The 18,450-nt window shown below is 45.4% G+C and overlaps 1 protein-coding gene across 6 annotated transcripts in view; it reads right to left on the bottom strand.

Moving 5' to 3' along the window:
• Positions 1-6,406: 6,406 nt before the first annotated feature.
• The window catches only part of PDE1C (phosphodiesterase 1C), a 1,966,671-nt gene continuing 1,954,627 nt past the window's right edge, over positions 6,407-18,450 (bottom strand). For 3 of the 6 annotated variants that reach the window (XM_069215225.1, XM_069215235.1, XM_069215205.1), the window contains one exon: positions 9,239-9,529. In XM_069215225.1, the coding sequence (XP_069071326.1) occupies positions 9,360-9,529 (170 nt within the window). In that variant the 3' untranslated portion in view covers positions 9,239-9,359. Of the gene's footprint in view, positions 9,530-18,450 lie in introns of all 6 variants that reach the window. The other 3 variants (XM_069215191.1, XM_069215280.1, XM_069215215.1) reach the window with 2 other exon arrangements.

Consider the following 18,450-nt stretch of genomic DNA (forward strand, 5'->3'; position numbering starts at 1 on the left):
TGGCTAAGGTCATTCCTTAAATAAGATGCCTCATGGTGCATAGGAATGACGTTAGCCGGTGGTAACATTTTTAACGCAAACCAGCGCCGGGGCTGCTTTGCGTCAAAAAGTATAAATAGGGGCCTAGGTGCTTCCCAACCAGGTGTAGTGGGAGAAGCTTGTGTCCCAGGTAGGTCCCAGTGTACTGGGATGGGTTCAGGTTCCCATGTCTTGCCTCAGAGGAGAGGGAGTGGGGGTGGGCTGTGTCCCAGAATGTCCGAGACCCAGTACCATAGCCTGGTTGGTTCCTTGAGTGGACGCCAGGAGGGGAGCCTAGCCTGCTCAGAGGGATCCCATTTTGCCAGGAGGACTTGCGCGGGTGCCTGGTGATAGCGTTCTGCCAGCCCTGGAATCTGGTAGTCTCACTCCAGAGTGGAGGAGGTGGAAATCCAGGCGTAGGGTTGAAAGGGGGATGTGGGCCCCTGTAGAGAACTTGGAAGATCAGGGGTCAGCTCTGAGGTCAGAGCCCTCCAGGGATGACCCTTGGGATACTATTTCTGGGCTGGGAGGAATCCAGGCTCTGCTAGATGGGCAGAGGTCAGGAGACCAGCACCAGACAGACTCCAGTGCATCCCATCAATCAATCAATCAATTAATCATTAAATTTCTAAAGCGCGCTACGTACCCTTTAGGGTTTCAAGGCGCTGAGGGGAGGGGGGGTAGCTGCTATTGGTCGAAGAGCCCGGTCTTGAGGAGTCTCCTGAAGGTGAGGAGGTCCTGGGTCTGGCGCAGGGGGGTCGGGAGGGAGTTCCAGGTCTTGGTGGCGAGGTGGGAGAAGGATCTGCCGCCGGAGGTCTTGCTTTGGAATCGGGGAACGATGGCGAGGGAGAGGTTGGCAGAGCGGAGTTGGCAGGAGGGGACGTAGAAGTTGAGTCTGTTGTTCAGGTAGGCGGGTCCGGCGTTGTGTAGTGCTTTGTACGCGTGGGTGAGGAGTTTAAAGGTGATCCTCTTGTCCACGGGGAGCCAGTGGAGGTCCTTCAAGTGGTGGGAGATGTGGCATCGGCGGGGTACGTCGAGGATCAAGCGGGCGGAAGTGTTCTGGATGCGTTGGAGTCGTTGGATGTCTTTTGCTGGGATGCGTGTGTAGAGTGCGTTGCCGTAGTCAAGTCTGCTACTGACGAGGGCCCGGGTCACAGTTTTTCTGGTTTCCGTCGGGATCCATTTGTAGATTCTACAGAGCATGCGGAGGGTGTTGAAGCAGGAGGAGGAGACTGTGTTGACCTGTTTGGACATGGTGAGGGCGGAGTCGAGGATGAAGCCGAGGTTGCGTGCGTGGTTGGCTGGAGTAGGGGGGGTCCCAGCGCGGTGGGCCACCAGGAGTCATCCCAGGCCGAGGGGGTGCGTCCGAGGATGAGGACCTCCGTCTTGTCGGAGTTTAATTTCAGACGGCTGTTTCTCATCCACTCGGCGATGGATTTTAATCCCTCATGGAGGTTGGCTTTGGCGGTGTGTGGGTCATTGGTGAGGGAGAGGATGAGCTGGGTGTCGTCGGCGTAGGAGAGAATGCTGAGGTTGTGCTGACGGGCCAGTTGTGCGATGGGTGTCATGTAGACGTTGAACAGCGACGGGTTTAGCGAGACCCTTGGGGGACGCCGCAGATGAGGTTGGTGGCTTCGGAGCGGAAGGGTGAGATTCGGACTCTCTGGGTTCTGCCGGAGAGGAATGAGGAGATCCAGTTGAGGGCTTTGTCTTGTATTCCGGCTTCGTGGAGACGTGTTAGTAGGGTGCGGTGGCAGACCGTATCGAAGGCAGCGGAGAGGTCCAGGAGGATGAGGGCTGAAGTTTTGCCATTGTCCATTTGCTGTCTGATGTCATCTGTGGCGGCGAGGAGCGCAGTCTCGGTGCTGTGATTGCGTCTGAAGCCGGATTGGGAGGGGTCTAGGATGGAGTTGTCCTCGAGGTAGTGGGTGAGCTGTGCGTTGACGATCTTCTCGATGACCTTCGCTGGGAAGGGGAAGAGGGAGATCGGGCGGAAGTTTTTGAGGTCGTTGAGGTCAGCCTTGGGTTTCTTGAGGAGGGCTTGGATATCGGCGTGCTTCCAGCTGTCCAGGAAAGTCGCAGTATCGAAGGATAGGTTGATGATCTTTTGAAGTTAGGGGGCGATGGTGGAGTCGGCTTTGTTGTAGAAGTGGTGTGGGCTGGGGCATGAGGGGGATCCTGAGTGGATGGAGTTCATGGTCTTTCGACTTTCGGCGTCATCTACGTGGGTCCAGGTGGTAAGGCGGACGGCGAAGGAGGGGTTGTCGGGGGTGGGGTCTGGCGGAGGTGTGGTGTTGAGGCTGTCGTGGATGGCGGCGATTTTCTGGTAGAAGAAGGTGGAGAGTGCGTCGCAGAGTTTCTGGGATGGTGGGATGTCGTTGACGCTGGCGCTGGGGTTGGAGAGCTCCTTCACGTTGCAGAAGAGCTCCTTGCTGTCGTGTGCGTTGTTGTTTAGGCGTTCTGTGGAGTGGGAGCGTTTGGCGAGTCGGATAAGTTGGTGGTGTTTGCGGGTAGCTTCCTTGTGGGCTGCCAGGCTGTCGGGCGTGCATTCGAGATGCCATTTTTTCTTAAGTGGGAGGTGTTTCCCTTTTTGGGGCTAGGTATGCCCCCAAGGAAGTCCTGGTGCGCCAGACAGTAGTTCAACCTCAGGGCGGTGACTCTGGGTTGGATGATCAGGTTCAGGGGGTAAGCTCTGACCTGGCAGGGGGTTGGTGTGCTCCCCATGAAGTCTTGGTTCTCCGGGCAATGGTCCAGTCTGAGGATGTTGACTCTGGATTGGGTAGACAGGTTCAGGGGGTAAACTCTGACTTGGTTGGGGGGGGGGGGCGATTGGTGTGCTAACCCCCTGTGTGTGACTTCTGGAGGCACTTCCTGCAGTGGGGAGGTGCGGCGCTCCTGGATTGGGAGGCCAGTTGCTGGGTGGTGATCCTAGGCTGGTGATAGAATAGTGCGGGATGGCTGCACCCAGCACCCTGACATTTCTGGATCCTGGTGGTACCACTCTTAGGAGAGGAGGGCGAGGTCCTATAATGAGGGGCAGGGGGAGGAGAGCCTCGCCTCTAGCCCCTGTAAAACCTATGGGTGCAGACCCTAGGTTGGTGGATCAGTGGCAGGGTAGTCTCCCTGAACTGATTGGAAGTTGAATGGAGACAGGTTGCTATGCAGCTGGGGCTACCGCCCCCCCCCCACACTCATTGTGGTTTCAGAGGCCAAAGGCCCCTAGAAGTCCTGGGGCCTAGTTCTGGCCATTGGATGCTAGGGAGCACCCATGGGTTAGTCTAGGTTGCCTGGGAAGCATTGTCAGAGTGACCCAACTGGTATCAGAGTGGCATAGAACTGGAGCGTGCCCCTGCAGCTGGGGGCCAGGGTCCATGTTCTATCGCCCCTACTGGGGAAGCCCATCAAGGTATTGATTGGTCTCCCCTGGCTTTAGGCTGGTGGGGGATTGTGTTGGACCTGGCCCTTTTTGCGGGTTCATCCCCCGACTTTTTGCCTTCTTCCTTGTATTTTTTCTGACCTGTTGCAGTTGGCTCTAGGACTCTGAGCACTTTATCACTGCTGATCAGTGCTAAAGTGCAGGTGCTCTCCCTTCTAAAGTTGGTATGATTGGCTTATACCTAATTTGCATATTTAATGTACCTGTAAGTCCCTTGTACAGTGGTATCTCGATACCCAGGGCCTGTAAATTAAATGCTACTAGTGGGCCTGCAGCGCTGTTTCCACCACCCACAGAAGTATCCTTTCTAACCTGTCTCAGGCCTGCTAGCGCAGGGCCTACGTACACAGTTTGCTCCCACAGGGACCTGGCATCCAAATTTAGTTGCCATGCCCAGAACTCCCCTTATACTACATGTAAGTCACCCCTAAGGTAGGTCCTAGCTAGCCCTATGGGCAGGGTGCTATGTATGTAGAAGGCAGGACATGTGCTTGGTTGCGGGGCCTGCCATGGTAGTGACAAACAGCCTATTTGGTTTCTCACTGCTGTGAGTGCTGCCTTCTCATTGGTTTTGCATTGGGAATGCCCTGCCTTATGTCGAGGGGGTATGGTCTGATTTATGAGGGGTAGCGTAGGCATGTTTGGTATGGTTGTAATATTAATGAGAAATGCTGCTTACTGGTGTAGGTGGATTTTTATTATCACTACAGAGATGTCACTCCTAGAAAGTGAGCATTTCTCTGTGCTTATGACTGGTGTTTTGCAGCTTGAATCCAATCCACGTCTGGGCAGAGTGACAGTTGGGCTTTGTGCATACTTTTCAGACAGCCTGTACACAGGGAGGGTGGGGGTGTCACAGAGGGACATCTGCATTTTGAATGGTCTTCCTGGGCTGAGAGAAGGGGAGGTGGGCACACATGCATCAGTAAAGGCTGTGCCCTCGCCTTCTGATGTTTGGAGCCTGTGCTGAAGGAGAGAGGGGGCACTCCCAGAACTAATTGTAACTGGTTGGAACCTCCTCTCCCCTTCTTTGTTAACCCACTCCAAAACTGAGTATAAGTACAGGAGATTTTTCCCCACAATAGGTGAACCCTTTGGAACTGAAACATACTTGTAACTGAACAAAGAATGCTGCTGGAGGGACTCACCAGGAACCGCCTAGGACTGCTGCCGCTGTGCTGACCTGTGACCTGCTTGGTCACTTGGAGGAATTGCCACTGAAGGCAAAATTTTTGTGCTGGCCTGCTGCTGGGCCCTACCGCCCTGTGCTCCATCTGTGCTTCCCTCAGGGGCTGGGTGCTGTGGCCCCTGACTGCCCTGCAACTGATGATAGCAGCGCATGTGGAGCACAGCCTCTGTTGCTCTGGCTGGACCATAGCGCCTTGTGAAGCGCTTTATGTTTGGTTCCTAGCGCCTCGTACGCACTTTATTTTGTCCCTTAGTGCTCAGTAAACCCATTGCTGTGCTGACAAGATTACTGCCGCAACCTGGGCATCTAAAAACCCGAGCTAGTCGAAAGCATGCTGGATCAGGTGCAGGGACCCATGCAGGGGCATGTGAAAACGAGGCCCAAAGCAAACGCGCTTCCAGAAGTGCCCCTGGGGCAAAGCGTGACGAGAAGGACACCCCCGGGGCACTAATGAGCCCTTCCTTTTGCTAAAGTCACTGCGCAGCCCGAGCCGAGGAAGCTGCTGGGCGCTTGCCGGCGAAGAGCAGGAAAGGGCCATGGTTCCTTCCGGCCTGCCCGAAGGATCAGACTGGATCAAGAAAGGAAGCTGCTGCGCCTGTGCAGGTGGTGGCCCCTGGAAGATGCTGAGCCCAAGTTCGGCTCGCAGACTGGAGAGGGAAGCCTCATCAGAGGTTCTCCAGCCCGCCGAGCCTCTCTCCATTTGTCTTCCCCCAGCGTTGTGGATCGGGAGAGGGAGGCCCCTTCTTTTTGCCCTCGGTGAGTTTTTCGGCTTTGCCCCCCTGGGAGGGCCAGTCGTGACCTGGGGAGGGAGGGGCCACAGAGATCCCAGTGGCACCCGGTTTGGGCACGGGCCCCAGGAGGGGCATCGATATAAGAACCAGAGGGGGTCCAATCACCAGCACAGCCCCCGTTTAGCGCAAAGGAGTGGAGGGGGGGCCAGGTATCTCATGGCACTGCAGGTGCCCTCATCAATCAGAACAGGTACTTTTGGTGGCATTTACAGAGATATGGCTGCTGCTCAGGCATTGCCTGTATTTTTCTTATGTTCCTTTTATGGTCTTGATGGGACTGTCATGCTAACCTGTTTTTGGTACGATGTGCCATAAATTTGCTAATGTTCCCTTTATGGGCATTCTATGCTAATATATTTTCATGACTTGCCATATGTTTTCTAATGTTCCTGGTATGGGCATTTATGATACTTTTATGACAAGTGCATTTTTTATAGTAATGTTTTCCTGACAACTGCTTATGTTTCAGAATAATAAGTACCCTGTGTGCTATATGTGACTACTACTGATTTCTGTAGAGTAATAGTACTGTGTTCCGTTCTTACAACTGCTTGGGTAACAGTATTACTGACATGTTGTGTTTGGGCTAATGATGTTCTGTACAATATAGTTTATTTTTATGTAACTTGGTGTTGTGTTTCCTTTGTGGTGGGGATTGTGCGTCACATGTGTTGTGTGGGTTGTGCAAATGCTTTACACATTGCCTCTAGGATAGGCCTGACTGTTTGTGCCACACTACCAAGGGGGTGAGCAGGGGTTATCTTGGAGATGTAACTCCGTTGCCCTGACTAGAGTGGGTGGGTTCTGCCTGGCTTAGGTGCATAGCCTAGCCAACCAGAAACCCAGTTTCTAATACATACATTACAATTAAACCAGCAACAAACAAATCATATAAAGTCTATTCTCAGTGGTCATTTGTACTTTGCCAGTGTTTTTTAAAATATCACTTTAAAAAAATGAAATATATAAAAGCAGTTTGCAGCATTCAGTCTTTAATTGCTCTCTATTTTACACACATAAAAATATGTCATAAAATATTATATTTAAAAGATTCTTAGGCCGCTTCTAAAATGCTGTAACCAGTTGCATCATCATAGTAGGAATGTGTGACTTTTTAGGGCACACTTATGTTTCAGTGCTGTTCCGTCACTTAAAAAGAATTGCTATTATTTGTGTGTTCTGCTTTCCCAGATAAGGTCTTACTTTATATTTATTGTAAAGAAACATTAACGTATAGCAAATAGAAGGCATTTTAAAATGGAAATGAAATCACGTCTTTGAGGAATACAGGTAATTCTGATACAATGGGGCTTCAAATATGTTTCACTTCTACGACTTAGACTTCAAATGTTGCTTAAATATATTTACGTTCTTGCATGCCTATTCCCTGCAGAAACGTTAAGTTAATACAATCGTAAAAGCATCACATTTAACAAAATTGATGATAGGCGTATCAAATGTGCTATTATGGAGCTGTTGTTCCCTTTCAATTTATCACACAAACATGGTTATTTTTAACAACATTTTACATACCTTTTCAGCATTGTGTTCTGTAGTATTACTGACAAATGTATTCTCGCTAACTGTAGTTTTCTCATTTTTGCCACTAAAATATAGTTGCAAATGAAAGCCTTGTGTATAAAAAAAAAAGGTTTATTTCTCGAACACTCCTAACTGGACAAATGTATCTACTGACCTTCCAGATGAAACCCATCTCTGCTACAGAGGTAGTCATTTTGTGCAGGGCAGGAGCACACATCAGCACAACAATACAGCTAACTCAGCTAATGTTCCGTTACACCAGATGGCTCAATAGGGACATTTAAAGAATCTTTGGTAATGACCCATCCCATGTGCGGTAGGTCTGGGAATTCAGTAATATCTCAAGTTCTATGGGCATGGCTAGTAATAAGGTTTATGCTCCCACAGAAGCATTCCCCTTCCCTCTTCTAGGTCCAGGTGAAAATTCGTTTACACCTGCATATTCTTGCGTGATTCCCGGCATATCATATTGCGCTTGTTACACAAATGCCTCAGATGATGCCATTATGCCTCATCACCTAATTGAGACTTAATTGGAGTAGAAATCCTATTGCAAGAGTATGGTAGCAATACTAACAGACAGAACCTGAGCAGCTGTTTGAGTCATGCCCAATTTAGTACTCATTTTTACTGAGAAATGCATTCTTGCATCCAAAATGGACAAGAGGATGCATTTCACACTAAAAATAAATCAAAATACCGGGCGGTAATTTCACATAATTTTGGGGGTAAAATGCATAATTGCCTCAAAGAAAAGTACTTACATTTCATCCAGGCCTACCTTCCTCCAACATGTGCCTTGCATGCATTGTGGCAGTGATGAATCAAAATAAATTGAGCTGCTTCAACACAGCTTACTATGCCATAGATGCCTTGTATTTACAATACTGCACAACATGAAGTAGGGTCCCAAGGTTGCATCAGAAATACTGACGCATCCGAGAGGATCCTGCAACGCATCCTCCCAAAAAAGTGACACATTGCTAAGTTGGGCTTAGAACCAGTGAAATTTCAGCAATGCATCAAAAACACATAGGTGATGCGTCTTTTCTGACTGATGCAAGTAGCCTCATGTGTGGGGACCAATGTAATAGAGGAAGAATTGGGAGAAAACACACCATTTACTTTATTACATTGGTCCTGATGTACTACAGACAGGGATGGAGTATGGCTATGTGTCACATGACAGTGGGCACAGTCCACTCTTGTGTGCGTACATACTTAAGAATGTGTGAAATATTGAGTGACACTGTCATGTGAGTGGATGCAAGTATATAGTGTGATATAAAGAGGCAAATAATGTGTTACCTACCTAATGTGTGCACTTACCTGTTGTGCTTTGGAGTACGCTTAACTAGACAGGAGTCTAGGTTTCCCAACACATGATTTAAGACCGGATTCAAAAAACATTTTTCTGTGAGTGTGTTAATCTAGACAATTCAGGAGTAAGTCACATCTAAGTAAAGAATAAGGCACAGCTGCTGAGCAAACACTTTGTGAATCAGGATTTTAAAGTTAATTGTTTGGACATGTGTGTGTCTTTATTGCACGATGTGTTGCTTTAGTGTTCATGCTCCTTCAGAAATTAATCTGGTTTACACAAGCCTGTGTGGACCAGAAGTGGTCCCATCTGAGTGTACGATATAAATACCAATGCAATGCACGTAGATCATTTCTCGAACAGACATAGTTACATTTTCTATGTTTTATTCCTAATTACATCTCCCGTTTGGGGATTTGGATAACTGCCTTAAATAAAAAAATAAATGCATAGAAATACTGAAATCATGATATGAGACCTTTCAGTTTGAGCATAATTCCTAAGCAATTAGGGTACAGTAAAACGATTAAATAAATCCCTGAGCCTAACCCAATTTATCACTCTACATTTTATTTGTGTAATTGGCTAGGGGTGCTGGCATATTCAATGAAGTACTATTTATTTAGAAGACTGACGCCACCACTCACAGTTAGTACTGCAGAGGTGGGGGCATGCCTGGAAGACTACAACAAGGCACTTCTGTGGAAGAACGGGGGTGTTCACGCCCACAACAGTTTAAGTCATGCTTTCTGATATACGTCTGATAAGAAACACTAGGCTAAGTGCAGGCTATGCTGTGGCATTCTACGTGATTGCCATATAGAGCAAGACGTGATACATAACATACGGTGCAGTTGGTGTCCGATTGGTTGCAGTACATCTCTAGAGGTGAGTAACCATCTCATGATTCCTACATCACAGCAATCAACAGCTACGGTTATTAGAAGTAAATCAGGACAGACGAAGATTCATAAAGCTCTTATATCCCTTATAAATGCTCTCAACAATACAGTGAAAGGCCTAAGCGAGGCAAGATCAATGGGACTGAGAATATTAGAAGTGTTATTTCTTGGTCCAGCTTAGCGAGATGTGTTGAATCTTTTTCATCCTGATCCTCTGATCGAGTGTCTTATATCTGGGCTGGCTGTCTTCTGGATTCTTATGAAAGTGTGGCAAGGATGTCATCGTGTTGTAGACAGGCCTTCTGATGTGTCGGAAATGAGATTTCAGGGCTGTAAGGGTAAGAATATTGATGTGTCACCTATTGTACACAAGCATCCAAATAAGCACTTTATTCTTGTGAATCATTGCCAGTTTTAGATATAGAAAAAAACACAAAAGTGCAGGTGGTTATTTACATCTGCGCATGAAGTACTTTGTTTGAATACTTAGAAACCTTCCCAGGAGTATGCCAGGAAAGCTACACCATCGTAGGGATGTTAAGTGACACATGCCTTGTGTTCCTATGCCTACTGTGCCTATTCCTACAAATGCTTATTCTTTGAATAATGGAGAAAACAAAGAGCACCTCAAGTTTCTATTCCCAATGAACCCAAAACTCTGTACCATTTCCTGCTCTCCAAAGTAAATAAAGGAGAAAACCAGGGCTCTGTAACTCTGAATGGACACATCTATGGTTGTGAAGCAGACATAACATTTCTTTTTATGGAGGCTATCAGCTATTTTAGGTGTTCCTAAAGAAGTTATAGGCAGTTGAGCTATATGAGGATAGATCTGTCCTTGTAACTGTGGCATAAGATACAGACATCAGTACACCAGGCCCTGCAAGATCCCACTTCTATCTAGAAAGTTGAAGATTGCACTCTAAAAAATACTGGAAAATACCACCTTCGTCCAGGACTGGTTTCCATTTGGGAATGTATGGATATCAGCAGATACAGACAAATAGGTAAATATTCTCAGGTGTGCGTATGTAAATCATGGATGCTACCACTGGATAGTTGATGGCCAGATTTACAGATCCACTTACAAATCTCTAAATTACCTAATGGAATGCAAGCAAAGGACCCTTTGACTGTTTCCCTCTAACTGGTCACATATAATTCCAAGTAAGAAATGCTGAGCAATATTTCTATGAGCCTTCGACCTATTCTTCAGGAGCACAAAAGGCTGAAGGACGTTTTCCAAAAAAAAAAAATTTAAACCTTTATATATAACGTAATAATAATTACAAATTTGAAAGAAATACTTTCTCAAAGGAAGACTCAAAAACTAGCAACATAATCAAAAGATAAAGCAGTCACAACTTGAAAATACAACCTGTACAACCTAGAGTGTACCATTCTTACCTAGTCCTAAAGGCTGAGACTTAAAAACTATTTGCTATATTGCTGTCTGGAGAATTCTTCTGGTCTGGGAACAACCTGCCAGTCAATCTGCCAAGGGTGTATTGCCGGTGGGCCTGACTTTGCTGCAGCTCCCACTACATGCTTCTCCACAGCAGCAAATCTGATTCAACTGGCCCAGTGCCGACCGGCATCTGATGAATCTGATGAAGTAGAAAGATCTTTGGCTACAGCCTACAGCTTTGTCCCACTGCAGAAATTGGACTTCGAGAAGGGAGTCTGAGTTGAAAGGTAGAAGTGTTCACCTAGCTCAATGTCATGGAGCATCTGATCAACGTCGAAGGCTTTCTGGGAGCAGTGCCGGATTGGGAACCAAACACAGCCCTGCCAATATTATCAGGCCAGCCCCCCTCAGGGGTGTGGGGTGTGCAAGTGTAGAGCACTTCTGTTTTTGTCACTGAAGGCCGCTATTGCAGCACTGCTGCAAAACTGGCCTCCAGTAAAAAAAAACTGGCCCACACTGCTGCAAAACCAGCCCCTACCCTTCCAGTCTCACAGGTAAACGCCAATGCCCGCTACAGCCAGTCCAGCCCTGCCATGGAGCAAACTCCAGATTTTTCCCACTTTGAGATTTTCCAGCTTTGTCAAAGGCTTCACAGTTACCTTGTCCTTCATCAATCCATCATCCACGAGCCCATCTGCGCATACAGTCTGCAGCCTTATCCTGCTGAGGACTCTACATTTCTGAAACGTTTCTAAGCCTGAAGGTAAATCCACAGGGGTTAGCCTCACTCCTTACCATCGTCCCCATCTAGCGTGATTAATTGCCTTTGGTCAGCGCTTATTTTTAATGCTATTTTTATTTCCAACTTTAAAAACTCTTATCTCTGGTTCCTCTTATTGGAGTTTTGTAATTTTAGTGTCATTTTCTTCACCTTCACTACAGTATTCTCTATTTTAATAAACTGGAGAGGGACTTTAATTTGCTGTGTTTTCTACTTTTTAACTGTTTTGGTGCTTCCAAATGCTTTACACATTTTCCTAAAATAAGACAATCTAGTTTGTGCTATAACTACCAAGGGTTGAACTCACATTTAAATTACTGAACCTTTACTGGACCAAGACAGAATAACACCATTATTATTTTTGGTGGACTATCATTTACCTCAACTAATAATCCACTTGCTCACACACAGTACTATTTTAGCACAATTAGACATAGTTCAAAATGTAATTTGTGAATAAGCCCCATAAGCAATAAAAACAATTTCAAAACGTGTCTTAGAAAATCACAAATTAAGTGCTTTTATGATGTTGACTAAGATGGATATTATATCAAATGATAAACCTCTCTCTTCCCCATTTAAGAGGATCAGCAAATTGTTGCCTTTGTTAAGTATAATATAACTGGCATATACTTTTAAAAGCTCTCTTTTTTGTCTGCATTAAAAGTTGAACTTGGAATTACTCCTTATTTATTGTCTGTACCTAAACCTTAGTTTGGTTGTGTCATTATGAAGATGGATCTGTTTTAATGACTACTCACCTGTTTAAATGCAATTGTGAAAAAGGAGCAGATTTTCCTTTTTGAGTCCTATTTTTTAATTACATCACAAGTTGTTTTTATGTACTCTGTTTGGTAAGAGCCTGACATGCACAATTGACATTGAAGTTAATCTTCCTTTGGTAATAACAGTACAAGAAGTTGTGTATGGCCATTCATGGCAAATGAAGAATGGTGTCCATGGGGCCCTGGTGAAAAATGTCTTCTTATGGAAGTACAGATTTGTGATATTATTGTGGGCAACTCCACTTTGCTTTGCGTCAGAGGCACAGCTACCAGACTCTGTCTAATGGCCAGCAGCGCTGCTTTATTTTGTAAGTAACGGCATTCCTAGAAACATGGAGCTCTTGTAACACAGCTTTAGATCTGTCATCATGAGTGGTAGTGTAGATATTACAAAATGTGCTTCCCACAACTAGTGCATTTATTGGGGAGTGGTTGCCATTCCTGTGGGAGGGCCAGTGGTCATAATTCTAAGTTTTTATTGATGGCAAGTATGAAAATGCATGACATCCAGTCGATGTATTCTGCAAGCCACCCAAAAGAGGATTTTCTCATCAATAGTTGAACATTTCTTCTTAATAGTTTGCCTGTTTTGTGGAGTAACAGCCTGCGGTGAGCACCTTGAGAAGCGGGCTTGGTTGTGAATTGTGTATTAGGATCTGCTTGTTCCATGAATGTGCATCAATTCTGGTGCTTTACCATACCTCATTGGCTGAGTTGGGCAGTAAGCTCATGATGCACATTTACAGGTATGTTTATGGCAGCCATGGTTTTGACCCAGTTACTAACAGGCTAGAGCTCACTTCTCTATAAACTGTTAATTTTAACAAAACTTGGAAAGAAGAGGTGGTACCTTTCTTATCAAAAGGGGGTAATTTTATAAGTAAAATGCATGTGTCTTTTTTTTTTACTATGGTTTCTGACTGATCTCATATTTGGCCCACACAATCAAAAAAGTACAGAGTTCCTCAACAAAGAAAAGATGCAAAAAGTTTGAAAAAAAGGGATTGAAAAAAAATGTATATGTGGCACAGGTGTCAAGGACACTTCTATTTTTAGAAGAAAGAGCCCTCACACATCCATTGGATGTCATGCTTCATCATAGGGCTAGCTCCTCGTCAAACTGGTGCTGCAATGTCTGAAGGGCCCCACCGGGGGGCTCTTGCCGGAGATCTTTTGTGAAAAGGAGTAGGTGCTGTCATGAAATCCAATAGGGATAAAGTAAGTCTGCTGAAGGAGAGCAGCGGGAAAAAAGAGGGGTAAAATTGAGGGTAAAATTGACTCAAGAACCTCAACATAAATTCAGATTTAATTAGAAAAACGGGGATCTTAGTTTGAAGAGTGGATAGTGAACAATGTACCACCACTCTAACAAAAGCAAAAAGCTAGACCAGGAAATTCTCCCTCTAGCTAAAATAGGTCAACATGTTTTGCGCCTGAGACAGTCCGTCCGGATCTAATGGTGCTTCATCAGGACCAAACTAAATTCCTATCTAGGAGAACAGGTTCCTTGGGAACGTGCGAGCCATTTGCTGGACGTCACTCAATGGTGGCAAAACGTCTGCTGCCTGGAACCTACCTGACAGCCGCAATCCCGGAAATAATCATATTTGGACTACCTGGTGGTTCAAATCGAACTTATGGGAAAACAGTGGGTACCACCAATACGATCTGAGGTTTTGACTCTCCGAGTAGATCTCGCTTTGTCCCCAAATTTTTAAAAATAGCTTTTGAGATAGCCAGTTAGCCTGCACAGCATCGAGAACAGAAGAACATACAGTGGTGTGGACTAGTCCTGGGCTATTTCACAGGAAGGGTAGATTTGAAGGTGGCACTAACCAATGAGAGCCCCTAGCTATTTTTCCATGGGCAGTCATTGTGGTACTGAGAGAGCAAGGAAACAGCATAATATGATATCAACATTTTTATTTTATTTACTACTGTAGTGTAAGGAAATTTGAAACAATAAGTGCAATGAAAGTAAGCGCATTAGCAAAGGCAAATAAAAAGGAAAATTGAAAGAAATGCCTAACATCCTATAAAAACATTCTAGCACAATAATGTCTAATTTTCTGTCATATAAATAACTGTGAGTATGAAAATCAAGTGTTGGAAGGTGGGTCATTAGTTGTGTGGCCTGCACAAGTAATGGGTCCGCAACCGACCACCAAAGGGGACCAAACACCCTATTGTTGCGTTGTAGAAAAGTCTAAGGCTTACTCAAGGGAGGTGGTAATCACCATTCACAGGCACACAAGAATGACACTCAAATGATTGTCCAGTCTGTGCTTTTTCTTTTGATAAAGTAAAAACACATTTATTACACACACACTAATCAATACTATGAACAATTTACAAACACACACAAATTGATGGAATTACTCTTGGGTGACATGGTGTAATCATTCTTGTCTCCCCCGAGGGGAATTATAATCCAGCAACCCACATGGGAAAACAGTTCCTGTTATCCCAATGCAATAGTCAACTGTAAGTTAGAGTAAGAGCACCTAAATCTTCCAATACAGTACATCTACTTTGATAAGAGGTGGCTGCCAGTCTCATTACTCAAATAAGCATGAAGGAGGAACATGTAGAGGCATGTTGGAATAGTTTGGAAATAAGGATTACTTTTAGATTACTCCTGATTAACATTGTGTAATATCATCCTACACCCCTAGAGAGTGCAGTCCCACAAGAAAAGAACATTTTACAGGAATATTCAGTGTTAGGTATTCTGGTGCCAATTCACACAGGCATATATGAGCAAGTAAAATGGTAATATAGAAGAGCTACTTTATGTACTCCAAATGCCTTTGTACTAGCCCCTTATTCTTTAACTCTGCATTGCGCTGTATTATTATTGTAAATAGTTATGACTGTAGATACTGAAGTATATGAACAGAAATACAACCTTGCACTTAGTAAAGTCTTTTACCTATGATAACAGAAATGTTCAACATTATCATGGTGTGCACTATGAAATGCCTCTTTGTAGTATTGCAATTGCGTACAGAAATACAGGTTTACGCCTTTTATTATCTTTACTAGAGCACGAATATGTGTATGGTAACAAGCGTATACACTACAACACCGGTATATTTACATAACTTTGTTGAAAAACACTGACAGGCCGTCTACCCAAACACGACCATATGACATCACCTGAGAGAGGCAAATCTCATCTTCTATGAAAATAAAAACTATTTTAAACACATACATAATTACCATACGTGAAACCTACCAAACAAGCAGTTAAACAATAACAAAGAAAAGATTATTAGTTGAGCTAAAATAATATATAACAATAAAATAAACAGATCGTTTGAAAAGCTATCCTTCTTAAAACTTGATTATCCATTTAACATTTACTTTTCCTCTTGGACACACGTTGCAAGGAAAAGCAATTCCTTTAATCAGCCCAAAAAAATAAATCAACGTTTATATCCCCAAAAACTATTGTTATTCTGCAGACATTATATTTCATTTTTACCAGTGGTTGATTTTATCTATATTGACTTCCCATTTGCAAGTCAAGGTCCATCTATGAGTCCTCTATCTGTGTTCCTCTGTTCTCAAAATCACTTGCGTATTCTTATTTTATTAAATAGTTTATATTGTTTTAAGTCTTCCATAAAGGTACATTTTTAGTAATGGACTATAACATGTATCAATGTATGTTCGAACCTACGCCTAAGTACTTTTCTGTTGCTGCACTATTATAGGGCCGTATTAAGTGTTTTTGGGGCTCCTGGTCAAGACATATTTTGTGACCCTCTGTTTTGAACACCTCTCAATTTATTGCACATTTTCAGCTAATTCAAGGCCTACTAGTACCACATGATAGCTAGAAGACGCTTTGTTTAAGGCATTTCTTTTGCGCCTGTAACTTGATTTTCTGTCTCGCAACAACACTTTTGAAAATGGAATTAGGGGCCATATGTACGAAAGCTTTTTCCCATAGACACAGAATGGGTAAAATCCTTTCGTACATCTGGCCCTAGGTGCCTTACCAGCCTCCTCTCATAACTGTAAGAAAACAAGTTAAGGCTAAACTGCTGTATGTTTAAAGTTCAAGTACATAATATTAAAGCAAGGCATAGGCACTTAGCACTAGATATGGTCATTCTCATTGTGAGATATTTGCAATCACAAACAAATTCGCCTTCTAAACTTGCATTCTTGCTGCAGCCATGGAAATGAAACCAGAACTCTGAAGATTTTCTCCCGTTTGTCATATGAAATTTGATAATTTCATCATATATTCTATGTCAAGACCGGAGGCTCCGATTATGCTAATCAATCTTTACTACTCAAAAAACAGCAGCCAATAAAAAAACAGTAAACATAGAAACACTAAATGAGGCTTTGAACCCCACCTCTCTTAACCACCAATAGCAGTCCAACATAGTCTATAAACTGGAGAGGCACCATCCGACTTCATCTTTCTCTGCTGCTCAGCAGTCAGATAAGTGCCTCCCCATTTCACTGTCTTATTACCTTAAAATTGCTTTTCGTTTACAACACCCTGGTGTTTTGTGATATAGGGGGTCATTTTGACCTCGGCGGTCTTTTTGAAAGACCGCCGAGGGACCGCCGTGCGGAAGACCGCCAGTAGTGGCGGTTTTCCGCTCGGCCTATTATGACTGTTGGCAGCTCTCCGTCCTTTTTCGGACGGAGAGCCGCCAACAGCCATACTGGCGGGAGGCGGAGAAGTGGAGGTTGCTCCACCGCCACGCCAACAGAACACCACCCAGCGAATCACATCCTGTGATTCGCCGTGGCGGTGTTCTGTTGGCGGTGTGGTGTCGCGGAGCTGCCCCCATGGCTCCCGTCCCCTCCCGAAGGATCGTCGGACCAGGTAAGTCGATCGTCTGTGAGGGGAGGGGGGTGTGGGGGTGTTGGGTGTTGTGTGCGTGCATGAGGGTGTGCGTGTGTGTATGTGAAGAAGGTGTGTGAGTGCGTGTATGCTTGCGGGGGTGTTGTGTGTATGGTAATGAGTGCGTGTATGTCTGTGGGTATGTCTGTATGAATGTGTGCATGAATGTTTGAATGTGGGTGTGCGTGTCTGCCTGTGGGTGTGTATGTAGGCATGTATGTTGGCGTGTTTGCGTGTGAGTGTGTAGGTGGTGCCTGCGTGCGTGTCATGTGGGAATGGGTGATGTGATGTTGGGGGTCGGGGTGGGGAGGGGGACCCTGCCACCTTTGGGGGGTGGCAGGGGTGGTGGGGGTGTAGGGGAGGGAGTCGGGTGGAGGTGGGGGAGACCCCTATCAGTGCCAGGGAAAGAATTCCCTGGCACTGATAGTGCTTACTGCCATGGATTTCCTGGCGGTTCAAACCGCAGGAAATCCACGGCGGTAAGCCGGGTCAAAATACCGCCGGCGGTATAGTGACGGCCCCCGGGCTGGAGACCCAGGTCTGCAGCCCGGCAGTCGTCTCCGCCCTGGCGGGCGGAACAGAGAACCGGCGGATGACCATGGCGGAAACTGCCATGGTCATAATTCCATGAAGGGAGACCGCCAGCCTGTTGGTGGTCTTACCGCCGGTTCTCTGCCTTCCTCCAGGGTCGTAATGACCCCCATTGTGACTAACGTGCGCTCCTTTTTCTCGCCACGCGCCAGGGTGTGTGTTGCGCCCGTAGTTTTCTTTGTTATTGGTGCTGTGTTCTACCTGTCGGGGAGCGTTCCTTTTCCACCGACAGGAAGTCAAAATTTGTCAAAAGTTGTCAGCACCGCTTCGGCGGCAGTTCTGCGCCTTTTAGAGGTGCTCCAGTAATTGTAGGATTGCGACCGTGGGTCAGGCAATAAGTTGCCTGACTTCCTGGTCGCGTCTACGGAATGCACCATAAGACGCGCGTGGTAGCCCAATTGGGCTACACACACGGGCACATCCTACGAGATGGGAAGTGACGTTTGTCAACTTCCCTCTTCGTACGACGACGGATGCCGGTCCCAGGTTGCAAGAACAGGGACATTGAATTAATTAGGACAGTATTCTCAAAGTATCGATCCTGCTTCTCGGATCGCTTTTGTGGCCACAAGTGCTGGTGCAGCTTTATTTATACTATTTCTTTCGACGCCCTTGACCAAAGTTGGCTTGGGCTGTAATAATTAAAGACTATTTGCAGATTCTGCAATAGAGTTAATTAAACTCTTTGTGAAAATTCAAGCTGTAACATTATCATGTCTGATGATGAGAATTATGAGAAAGGCTTTGAGTTTTATGGGCTATATGAGGATGAAGATTACTATTTTGACCCCTGTTTTGAACAGTTTATTGATT

Source organism: Pleurodeles waltl, chromosome 2_1 (assembly GCF_031143425.1).
Source record: "Pleurodeles waltl isolate 20211129_DDA chromosome 2_1, aPleWal1.hap1.20221129, whole genome shotgun sequence".
In the NCBI taxonomy this organism is placed as follows: domain Eukaryota; kingdom Metazoa; phylum Chordata; class Amphibia; order Caudata; family Salamandridae; genus Pleurodeles; species Pleurodeles waltl.